The sequence below is a fragment of the Glandiceps talaboti genome, chromosome 20, assembly GCF_964340395.1.
Source record: "Glandiceps talaboti chromosome 20, keGlaTala1.1, whole genome shotgun sequence".
NCBI lineage: Eukaryota > Metazoa > Hemichordata > Enteropneusta > Spengelidae > Glandiceps > Glandiceps talaboti.
In genome coordinates, this window is record NC_135568.1 from 18,612,958 (window position 1) to 18,626,140 (window position 13,183).

At 31.5% G+C, this 13,183-nt stretch overlaps 1 protein-coding gene across 1 annotated transcript in view; it reads right to left on the reverse strand.

Moving 5' to 3' along the window:
* LOC144450800 (flagellum-associated coiled-coil domain-containing protein 1-like) overlaps window positions 1–13,183 on the reverse strand; it is a 62,738-nt gene that overhangs the window by 10,611 nt on the left and 38,944 nt on the right. Inside the window, exons 6-9 of the mRNA XM_078141527.1 lie at window positions 3,915–4,008; window positions 2,628–2,787; window positions 1,587–1,739; window positions 359–462 (exon numbers count right to left, since the gene is read on the reverse strand). Coding sequence (XP_077997653.1) covers window positions 359–462; window positions 1,587–1,739; window positions 2,628–2,787; window positions 3,915–4,008 — 511 coding nt within the window. The remainder of the gene's footprint in view (window positions 1–358; window positions 463–1,586; window positions 1,740–2,627; window positions 2,788–3,914; window positions 4,009–13,183) is intronic.

Here is a 13,183-nt window from a genome sequence, read left to right on the forward strand (position 1 = left end):
TACAGATGAAGATATACAGATGAAGATATAGAGATGAAGATATACAAATGAAGATATACAGATGAAGATATAGAAATGAAGATATAGAGATGAAGATATACAGATGAAGATATACAAACAAATGGAAATATACAAATGAAGCTACCTATAAACAGGACAAACAAAATTACAAAAATTATGCAAATGAAGTAACATATGACAGATTTATCAATTGACATCAGAAGAAGGCAAAATTCACTTTGTAATAACAATGTGAACCACTGGGTTTGAAAGTATTGTTTGTATAACAGATCTAAGAAGACTTGAAATCTACCACGTCACATTTTATTCATAAATTTTGAAATTCTATCAAACTTACATCCATTTCTCTGCGGTGGTCCTGTGTTATTACATTTAACTGTCTTTGGAATTCTCTGTTCATGGCTTTCTTCTCTCGTTCTCTCTCATTCACCCACTCTTGTCCTGTAATATCAATACTATCAGTAGTAAGACAGATTGTATGTTGTAGCATTAACATTATCAGTAATTACATGCTGTTAGAATGTCCTTACTTCACAGGACTATGTATTCTGTATGGTAACATAGTAGCATTACATCATGTGACTATGACTATGTATTCTGTATGGTAACATAGTAGCATTACATCATGTGACTATTTATGTATTCTGTACGGCAACATAGTAGCATTACATCATGTGACTTATGTATTCTGCATGGCAACATAGTAGCATTACATCATGTGACTATTTATGTATTCTGTATGGTAACATAGTAGCATTACATCATGAGACTATTATGTATTCTGTACGGCAACATAGTAGCATTACATCATGTGACTATTTATGTATTCTGTACGGCAACATAGTAGCATTACATCATGTGACTTATGTACTCTGCATGGCAACATAGTAGCATTACATCATGTGACTATTTATGTATTCTGTATGGCAACATAGTAGCATTACATCATGTGACTATTTATGTATTCTGTACGGCAACATAGCATTACATCTGTGACTATTTATGTATTCTGTACGGCAACATAGTAGCATTACATCATGTGACTATTTATGTATTCTGTACGGCAACATAGTAGCATTACATCATGTGACTATGTATGTATTCTGTACGGCAACATAGTAGCATTACATCATGTGACTATTTATGTATTCTGTACGGCAACATAGTAGCATTACATCATGTGACTTATGTATTCTGTATGGTAACATAGTAGCATTACATCATGTGACTATTTATGTATTCTGTACGGCAACATAGTAGCATTACATCATGTGACTATTTATGTATTCTGTATGGCAACATAGTAGCATTACATCATGTGACTATTTATGTATTCTGTATGGCAACATAGTAGCATTACATCATGTGACTATTTATGTATTCTGTACGGCAACATAGTAGCATTACATCATGTGACTTATGTATTCTGTATGGTAACATAGTAGCATTACATCATGTGACTATTTATGCATTATGTACGGCAATATAGTAGCATTACATCACATGACTATTTATGCATTATGTATAGCATTTTAATTTCTGGCATCTTCCTATTTATGCCTTACTTTGATCTTGAAGTGCCTCATCAATTTCTTCTTGGAATTGCAGCTTCAAGTCACTTTCTCTCTTGGCCCATTTCTCTTCCATTTCTTGTGCCACATTACCCTTGTATGCTTCAAATGCACCTTGTAAGAATTCTACTTCTCCTTTCAACCGGGCTAAGTAAGAAAACATATCAAAATCAGTAGTACATTTCAAATACATGTATACTGCTAAATGATGGTAGTACTTTGATATCATTTCAAATACATGGTTTTTATGGAAATTTGCTGTTTCAGATAAACATATGTAATATTAACAGAACTCCATGCCATGTGAGTTTCAGTCTGGGTATGATTCAATTTGGAAAGATTATCTCACTTCCAGGTGTCAATTTGTAAATTGTAGGTAGAAATGGTGTTACTTCTCCAAAACATGCAATTATGTGTGGTGTACCTCATGGTTCCATCTTAGGCCCTACGCTTTTCTTTATATACATTAATGATATGCCACTCTCTTCTGATTTCTTCAACTTTAGGTTGTATGCTGACAATTCAAATTTGTTTCAAACAATGACAAGATAGAAGCAATGTCATTGATCTTAGGTCAGTGATGAATTGACAAACGTTACCAACTGGTGTGATGTGAATAAGCTAATGATAAATTGAACTAAAACTAAATATTTGCTTATGAAGGGTTCCAGAAAGAATGTAGAAACTGTTGGATCACTTGCCATAAAAGACACCATGATACAAGGAACTGAGAGTGCATCATTTGTTTTTGGTCAGAGTTGACCAGCGTCTATCTTGCAAACAAAAAATAAAAGCCGCCAAGGCCAAAATAAGTAAATTAACAGGAGTATTTCTACAATTGCATGATGTTGTGCCTCAATACATACTTATCATGTTATATAATGTCATTGTTCTTGCACACATCACTTATGGATTAGAAGTATGAGGCAGCACATACCCAACATATCTCAATCAATCAATTGTACAATCATGATATCATAAAAACAATGACTTATGAGAATTATAACTTTCAGCAAATAGAATGAATGTGCTTACACTGTGCTGCATGTGCTGCAGTTCTTTCCTGTTCAAGCTGTTTTTTCTGAAGTGTTTTCAATTCTTCTATTTGTTCTTCTAACTCATCTTGTAATTCCTGCATATCGTGACGGTGTTGTTCTTCCAATTCTTCTATCTTCTCCTGCATCAACATGGCAGCCTGAATACAACACATATATTTCATTATTACATTATTGCAAGCTAAAGTAAACAGCACATAAAATAACAAATTTAATATGCAAATATTAATCATTATCATATTCTTCCTACATTTTCAGACTTTTGGTTTTGTTGCACATTGTGGCATAAAGTGTACTAAAAGTGTTGTATAAAGTGTACCAACATTGTAGTATAAAGTGTACCATTATTGGGGTATAAAGTGTACCAACATTGTAGTATAAAGTGTACCAACATTGGGGTATAAAGTGTACCAACATTGGGGTATAAAGTGTACCAACATTGGGGTATAAAGTGTACCAACATTGGGGTATAAAGTGTACCATTATTGGGGTATAAAGTGTACCATTATTGGGGTATAAAGTGTACCAACATTGTAGTATAAAGTGTACCAACATTGGGGTATAAAGTGTACCATTATTGGGGTATAAAGTGTACCAACATTGTAGTATAAAGTGTACCAACATTGGGGTATAAAGTGTACCAACATTGTAGTATAAAGTCTACCAACATTGGGGTATAAAGTGTACCAACATTGGGGTATAAAGTGTACCAACATTGGGGTATAAAGTGTACCAACATTGTAGTATAAAGTCTACCAACATTGGGGTATAAAGTGTACCAACATTGGGGTATAAAGTGTACCAACATTGGGGTATAAAGTCTACCAACATTGGGGTATAAAGTGTACCAACATTGGGGTATAAAGTGTACCAACATTGTAGTATAAAGTCTACCAACATTGGGGTATAAAGTGTACCAACATTTGGGTATAAAGTCTACCAACATTGGGGTATAAAGTCTACCAACATTGGGGTATAAAGTCTACCAACATTGTAGTATAAAGTGTACCAACATTGGGGTATAAAGTGTACCAACATTGGGGTATAAAGTGTACCAACATTGTAGTATAAAGTCTACCAACATTGGGGTATAAAGTCTACCAACATTGGGGTATAAAGTGTACCAACATTGGGGCATAAAGTGTACCAACATTGGGGTATAAAGTGTACCAACATTGGGGTATAAAGTGTACCAACATTGGGGTATAAAGTGTACCATTATTGGGGTATAAAGTGTACCAACTTTGGGGTACAATATGCAACTTACCCTTTCTTTCGTTGCTCTGTGGTTGAGTCTTTCCTCTTCTAAATACAGACTTAAGTCAGCTATCTGTTGCTGTAATTGCAGTATCAGGGCATCCCTAAGAAATGACCATAGTCATTACAATAATTCAATCACATGATACACATTTAGATCTAGGTGAGATTTACCTTTCTATCACTCAATCATGACTTTGTCAATTTCAGTGAGTATCTCATGATGACACCTCACTGCATACCCTTGGTGGATACATAGTCTTAACATTCATAAAAATACTGCCAATGGCATTGTAGCACAACTGTACAGTTTTTACAATTGTTTATCCACATGCTGATCCATACTAGGTATAGGTGTTCATTTGCTCAATGATTATCCAGTTGCCTATCCAACCATGTTGTTATCTTTGCAATAAATGCTATCATTTGGCTGTTGCTATGGGTGTGGTCATGTTGCTAGATATATTTTCATACATTTTGAATGTTTGTTCACTTGTAAGTTGTATATTAATCCCTGTTGTTATCTTTACAATATATGTGATCATTTGGCTGTTGCTATGGGCATGGTCTTGTTGCTAGGCACATTTACATAAATTTTATGAATGTTTATTAATCCCTCTTATCTTTGTGAAATACACCATCGTTTGGCTGTTGCTATGGGCGTCATGGTTGCTAGGGATATTTGCATACACTTTTTGAATGTTTACTCATTTGCCTACCAGATGATGTTATTTGACCAAAATATACTGCCATTTGGTTGTTGCTAAGGGCATGGTCATGGTTGCTAGGGCCAATTATGTCAAAATATTTGGAAGAAAATCTGCAAAATAACACTTTTAGAAACATCTCACCAAATTTCAGTCTCATTGACCAAGTACTTTCTGAGATATATTGTTTTGATCAAAATTCAATTTTTACACCTAATTTGTATATTACTGATTGAGATCATTATATGCTGAATATTTCTTCATCTATACACCCCCAGATGCATTCCCATTAAATATCAGCCCAGTCTGCTGAGTGGTTTTGGAATTAAAGATTTTTGACCAAAAAGACACATTTTTTAGCAATAATTTGCATATCATCAATGGAATCATCATGTCATGAACAAATCTTAATTCACTTACCACTAAGAATGTTTCCACCAAATTTCATTTGACCAAAAATTACATTTTCGACCCAAAATGCACATCTCTGATTTGAACAATTTCCCAACTAGACACCCAAAGTAAAATGACCACAAAATATCAAAGCAATTGGTCAAGCAGTTTTTGACTTTAAGTTGTTTACACACACACACACACACACACACACACACACACACACACACACACACACACACAGACAGACAGACAGATCGCCATGCCTATAGCACTACTGAACCTAAGAAGTTCAGTTGTGCTAAAAAGAACTAACAGCAACATGTAAGAAACAGAGATAAATTAAAGAAATCACACCACGTTAACTACATCACATTTTAATCAGATTGGATCATATCCCTGCTCTCACACATTTCATACTCAACATGATTACATCACTACACACATTTCATACTCAACATGATTACATCACTACTCACACACTTCATGCTCAACATGATTACATCACTACTCACACATTTCATGCTCAACATGATTACATCACTACTCACATTTCATACTCAACATGATTACATCACTACTCACATTTCATGCTCAACATGATTACATCACTACTCACATTTCATACTCAACATGATTACATCACTACTCACATTTCATGCTCAACATGATTACATCACTACTCACATTTCATGCTCAACATGATTACATCACTACTCACATTTCATACTCAACATGATTACATCAATACTCACATTTCATACTCAACATGATTCGACACTACACACATTTCATACTCAACATGATTACATCACTACTCACATTTCATGCTCAACATGATTACATCACTACACACATTTTATACTCAACATGATTACATCACTACTCACATTTCATACTTAACATGATTAACTAAAACTAAAATTAAATATTAGACCTAAAACTAAATCACATTAAATACTGTACCTAAAACTAAGTCACATTAAATACTGTACCTAAAACTAAGTCACATTAAATACTGTACCTAAAACTAAGTCACATTAAATACTGTACCTAAAACTAAGTCACATTAAATACTGTACCTAAAACTAAGTCACATTAAATACTGTACCTAACACTAAGTCACATTAAATACTGTACCTAAAACTAAGTCACATTAAATACTGTACCTAAAACTAAGTCACATTAAATACTGTACCTAAAACTAAGTCACATTAAATACTGTACCTAAAACTAAGTCACATTAAATACTGTACCTAACACTAAGTCACATTAAATACTGTACCTAAAACTAAGTCACATTAAATACTGTACCTAAAACTAAGTCACATTAAATACTGTACCTAAAACTAAGTCACATTAAATACTGTACCTAACACTAAGTCACATTAAATACTGTACCTAACACTAAGTCACATTAAATACTGTACCTAAAACTAAGTCACATTAAATACTGTACCTAACACTAAGTCACATTAAATACTGTACCTAAAATTAAGTCACATTAAATACTGTACTTAAAACTAAGTCACATTAAATACTGTACTTAAAACTAAGTCACATTAAATACTGTACCTAAAACTAAGTCACATTAAATACTGTACCTAAAACTAAGTCACATTAAATACTGTACCTAAAACTAAGTCACATTAAATACTGTACCTAAAACTAAGTCACATTAAATACTGTACCTAACACTAAGTCACATTAAATACTGTACCTAAAACTAAGTCACATTAAATACTGTACTTAAAACTAAGTCACATTAAATACTGTACCTAAAACTAAGTCACATTAAATACTGTACTTAAAACTAAGTCACATTAAATACTGTACCTAAAACTAAGTCACATTAAATACTGTACCTAAAACTAAGTCACATTAAATACTGTACCTAAAACTAAGTCACATTAAATACTGTACCTAACACTAAGTCACATTAAATACTGTACTTAAAACTAAGTCACATTAAATACTGTACTTAAAACTAAGTCACATTAAATACTGTACCTAAAACTAAGTCACATTAAATACTGTACCTAAAACTAAGTCACATTAAATACTGTACCTAACACTAAGTCACATTAAATACTGTACCTAAAACTAAGTCACATTAAATACTGTACCTAAAACTAAGTCACATTAAATACTGTACCTAACACTAAGTCACATTAAATACTGTACCTAAAACTAAGTCACATTAAATACTGTACTTAAAACTAAGTCACATTAAATACTGTACCTAAAACTAAGTCACATTAAATACTGTACTTAAAACTAAGTCACATTAAATACTGTACTTAAAACTAAGTCACATTAAATACTGTACCTAACACTAAGTCACATTAAATACTGTACCTAAAACTAAGTCACATTAAATACTGTACCTAAAACTAAGTCAAATTCAAAATAAGGCTTAATAGTTAAGTGATACTCCTACAGTACTAATGATTACAATGATAACAAATTACCAATCAGACCGAACACAATTTATGTGCATAATGTTTTCTGTCATTTCTAACTTGCCATCAGGTGTGTGATCCCTCTATGATTACATTGTCCGCCATCTTGTAATCACGGCAATCATGGTTCGGGGCATGATTACTATGATTACCAATCATGATTGTGATTGGTATTTATCAAACGGAAAATCATGATTGTGATTGATAAATCATGATTATGATTGTGGAAATCAAACACACCCCAGATGACTTCATGTATGACCATAGAGGGCAGTAGATTATGCATAATTTAGTTATTAATTGTAATTTCATACTTTATCCTTCAATCCCTCTGAGAATGTGTGAATGATAGGAAAAATGAATATATGAAAATATAATTTTCAGTTTTCCTTCATCCTGTTTTTCAGATGTTGGATTGTACCTTAAAATCTTTGCATTGTCACAGAAAGTAATGAAATGTGGTGTAAATGATTTATTGTGTTGTATTGTGTCATTTGCATATTTTGAGCCTAAAGACAATTTACTAATTCATACTTTGAGCCTAAAGACAATTTACTAATTCATATTTTGAACCTAAAGACAATTTAATAATTCATATTTTGCGCCTAAAGACAATTTAATAATTCATATTTTGAGCCTAAAGACAATTTAATAATTCATATTTTGAGCCTAAAGACAATTTACTAATTCATATTTTGAACCTAAAGATAATTTACTAATTCATATTTTGAACCTAAAGACAATTTACTAATTCATATTTTGAGTCTAAAGACAATTTATTAATTCATATTTTGAGTCTAAAGATAATTTATTAATTCATATTTTGAGTCTAAAGATAATTTACTAATTCATATTTTGAGTCTAAAGATAATTTATTAATTCATATTTTGAGCCTAAAGACAATTTACTAATTCATATTTTGAGTCTAAAGATAATTTACTTATTCATATTTTGAGCCTAAAGACAATTTACTAATTCATATTTTGAGCCTAAAGACAATTTACTAATTCATATTTTGAGCCTAAAGACAATTTACTAATTCATATTTTGAGCCTAAAGACAATTTACTAATTCATATTTTGAACCTAAAGATAATTTACTAATTCATATTTTGAACCTAAAGACAATTTACTAATTCATATTTTGAGCCTAAAGACAATTTACTAATTCATATTTTGAGCCTAAAGACAATTTACTAATTCATATTTTGAACCTAAAGATAATTTACTAATTCATATTTTGAACCTAAAGACAATTTACTAATTCATATTTTGAGCCTAAAGACAATTTACTAATTCATATTTTGAGCCTAAAGACAATTTACTAATTCATATTTTGAACCTAAAGACAATTTATTAATTCATATTTTGAACCTAAAGACAATTTACTAATTCATATTTTGAGTCTTAAGACAATTTACTAATTCATATTTTGAGTCTAAAGATAATTTACTAATTCATATTTTGAGTCTAAAGATAATTTATTAATTCATATTTTGAGCCTAAAGACAATTTACTAATTCATATTTTGAGTCTAAAGATAATTTACTAATTCATATTTTGAGCCTAAAGACAATTTAATAATTCATATTTTGAGCCTAAAGACAATTTACTAATTCATATTTTGAGCCTAAAGATAATTTACTAATTCATATTTTGAACCTAAAGACAATTTACTAATTCTTATTTTGAGCCTAAAGACAATTTAATAATTCATATTTTGAGCCTAAAGACAATTTACTAATTCATATTTTGAGCCTAAAGACAATTTACTAATTCATATTTTGAGCCTAAAGATAATTTACTAATTCATATTTTGAACCTAAAGACAATTTACTAATTCATATTTTGAACCTAACGATAATTTACTAATTCATATTTTGAGCCTAAAGACAATTTACTAATTCATATTTTGAACCTAAAGACAATTTACTAATTCATATTTTGAGCCTAAAGACAATTTACTAATTCATATTTTGAACCTAAAGACAATTTACTAATTCATATTTTGAACCTAACGATAATTTACTAATTCATATTTTGAGCCTAAAGACAATTTACTAATTCATATTTTGAACCTAAAGACAATTTACTAATTCATATTTTGAGCCTAAAGACAATTTACTAATTCATATTTTGAGCCTAAAGACAATTTACTAATTCATATTTTGAAACTAAAGACAATTTACTAATTCATATTTTGAACCTAAAGATAATTTACTAATTCATATTTTGAACCTAAAGATAATTTACTAATTCATATTTTGAGCCTAAAGACAATTTACTAATTCATATTTTGAACCTAAAGACAATTTACTAATTCATATTTTGAACCTAAAGACAATTTACGAATTCATATTTTGAACCTAAAGATAATTTACTAATTCATATTTTGAACCTAAAGACAATTTACTAATTCATATTTTGAGCCTAAAGACAATTTACTAATTCATATTTTGAGCCTAAAGACAATTTACTAATTCATATTTTGAACCTAAAGACAATTTACGAATTCATATTTTGAGCCTAAAGATAATTTACTAATTCATATTTTGAACCTAAAGACAATTTACTAATTCTTATTTTGAGCCTAAAGACAATTTACTAATTCATATTTTGAGCCTAAAGACAATTTACTAATTCATATTTTGAACCTAAAGACAATTTACTAATTCATATTTTGAGCCTAAAGATAATTTACTAATTCATATTTTGACTAAAGATAATTTACTAATTCATATTTTGAACCTAAAGATAATTTACTAATTCATATTTTGAACCTAAAGACAATTTACTAATTCATATTTTGAACCTAAAGACAATTTAATAATTCATATTTTGAGCCTAAAGACAATTTACGAATTCATATTTTGAACCTAAAGACAATTTACTAATTCATATTTTGAGCCTAAAGATAATTTACTAATTCATATTTTGAGCCTAAAGACAATTTACTAATTCATATTTTGAGCCTAAAGATAATTTACTAATTCATATTTTGAACCTAAAGACAATTTACTAATTCATATTTTGAACCTAAAGACAATTTAATAATTCATATTTTGAGCCTAAAGACAATTAATTAATTCATATTTTGAACCTAAAGACAATTTAATAATTCATATTTTGAGCCTAAAGACAATTTACTAATTCATATTTTGAGCCTAAAGATAATTTACTAATTCATATTTTGAACCTAAAGACAATTTACTAATTCATATTCTCAACTTCATGACAAATATGGCAGCCATTCAGCCATTATCATGTAGATGCAAAACAAAAAATGTACATATGTGGACTACTGTTTCAGACATTTGTGCCAAGTTTGCATAAAATTGACCAATGCATGTCAGATATTTACATACACTTTGATAAGGTCAAAGGAAGGTCAATGTCTCATTACATATACATGAAATTGGATATTGTATCATAGACAGATGGACACACACACATGTGAATGCATAGAGGAACAGACAGAGCCGATAATAGTACTAGCTCTCTTCAGGATACTAAAATGTAACAAATTAAAGTCTCCTGTTGTTATTAATTAACTGCTAGCTTATAAAACTTACTGTAGCCGTGTCAGTGGTGTATACCCTGAATAATGGACAGATTTTATGTTGTGATATTCCTTGGCAAGATTTCCTAATCTAATATTAATCTGTCTTTGTTGAACTTTTGGTACTACATGTCTTTTTCTATCTATCACCTCTCTAGGTAATGTTCCCTTCTCATTCCTGTTATTACACATATGCACGCACGCACACACACACACACACACACACACACACACACACACACACACACACACACACACACACACACACACACATGCACACACACACATGCACACACACACACACACACACACACATGCACACACACACACATGCACACACACAGTGCAGATACAGATACAGACAGATAGACATACACATACACATACACACATGCATATTCAACAGTCACACATACAGTCACACAGGGAGTACACATTAGACATCAAATAATTAATGAGAAGGGCAAACCATGCCAGCCAAGGTGGTTGGTCAGGAGTTGTGGAAGAAAACAGGAAAGAGAGAAAGTGGTTAGTTACAAGATTTAAAGTATTCTATTCAACCATGAAATGTTAAATATACTGTCTTACATTGTTACAGCCAAATAATTAGAACAGCTATATACAATGTTTGGTACAATACATGGATTTTATCTATAGTAGTCACCATATTATATCCCCGTAACACACTCACAATGGATATGTGCATGTAATACAACAGAGGCAGCAAGTAGTTACATGTATTGGCTAAACTTAATATTATTTGCATTAATATTCAAAATCAAAATAAAACATACAACACAATTCATAAATTAACACTTATAGTATTTGTTATTAGTTTTTGTACTGTTTACATATTTTGTGTATAGCCAGTGATGAAGTGTAATAAATAAATACCAAATAAATAACAAATAATGAATAAAATGCAGAAACATCTTTTTGTTATGAACCAGTTATCAGATTATGTAATTAACACACACACTAGCTCACAATTGCTAGGAAAATGACAACATGTGAGTAAGCGACATCATTGTAAAGCTGTGGAGGTCAAAGGTCATGACATTGACAGATCGGTTGATTATTCATCAGAATGTGAGTGAAGTAAATTGTATTAATTGTCACATACAAAGTTTGAAGTGGACACAGATCACTGTATGCCTGCTTCAAAAACTTTTGATATCATACATGTATTTCTGTTTATATTACAGAACATAGTCATGTTAACATAGCGATATGATAGACAGAAAGCTTGCTGTAGAAACTATGTTGCAGTGTTAGGAATATATATATAGGATAGTCAGAAAGCTTGCAGTAGAAACTGTGTTGCAGTGTTAGGATAGTCAGAAAGCTTGCTGTAGAAACTGTGTTGCAGTGTGAGGATAGTCAGAAAGCTTGCTGTAGAAACTGTGTTGCAGTGTTAGGATAGTCAGAAAGCCTGCAGTAGAAACTGTGTTGCAGTGTTAGGATAGTCAGAAAGCCTGCTATAGAAACTGTGTTGCAGTGTGAGGATAGTCAGAAAGCTTGCAGTAGAAACTGTGTTGCAGTGTGAGGATAGTCAGAAAGCTTGCTGTAGAAACTGTGTTGCAGTGTTAGGATAGTCAGAAAGCTTGCAGTAGAAACTGTGTTGCAGTGTTAGGATAGTCAGAAAGCTTGCTGTAGAAACTGTGTTGCAGTGTTAGGATAGTCAGAAAGCTTGCTATAGAAACTGTGTTGCAGTGTGAGGATAGTCAGAAAGCTTGCTGTAGAAACTGTGTTGCAGTGTTAGGATAGTCAGAAAGCCTGCAGTAGAAACTGTGTTGCAGTGTTAGGATAGTCAGAACGCTTGCTGTAGAAACTGTGTTGCAGTGTTAGGACTAAGTCAGAAAGCTTGCTGTAGAAACTGTGTTGCAGTGTTAGGATAGTCAGAAAGCTTGCAGTAGAAACTGTGTTGCAGTGTTAAGACTAAGTCAGAAAGCTTGCAGTAGAAACTGTGTTGCAGTGTTGGGATAGTCAGAAAGCTTGCAGTAGAAACTGTGTTGCAGTGTTGGGATAGTCAGAAAGCTTGCAGTAGAAACTGTGTTGCAGTGTTAGGATAGTCAGAAAGCTTGCAGTAGAAACTGTGTTGCAGTGTTAGGATAGTCAGAAAGCTTGCTGTAGAAACTGTGTTGCAGTGTTAGGGTAGT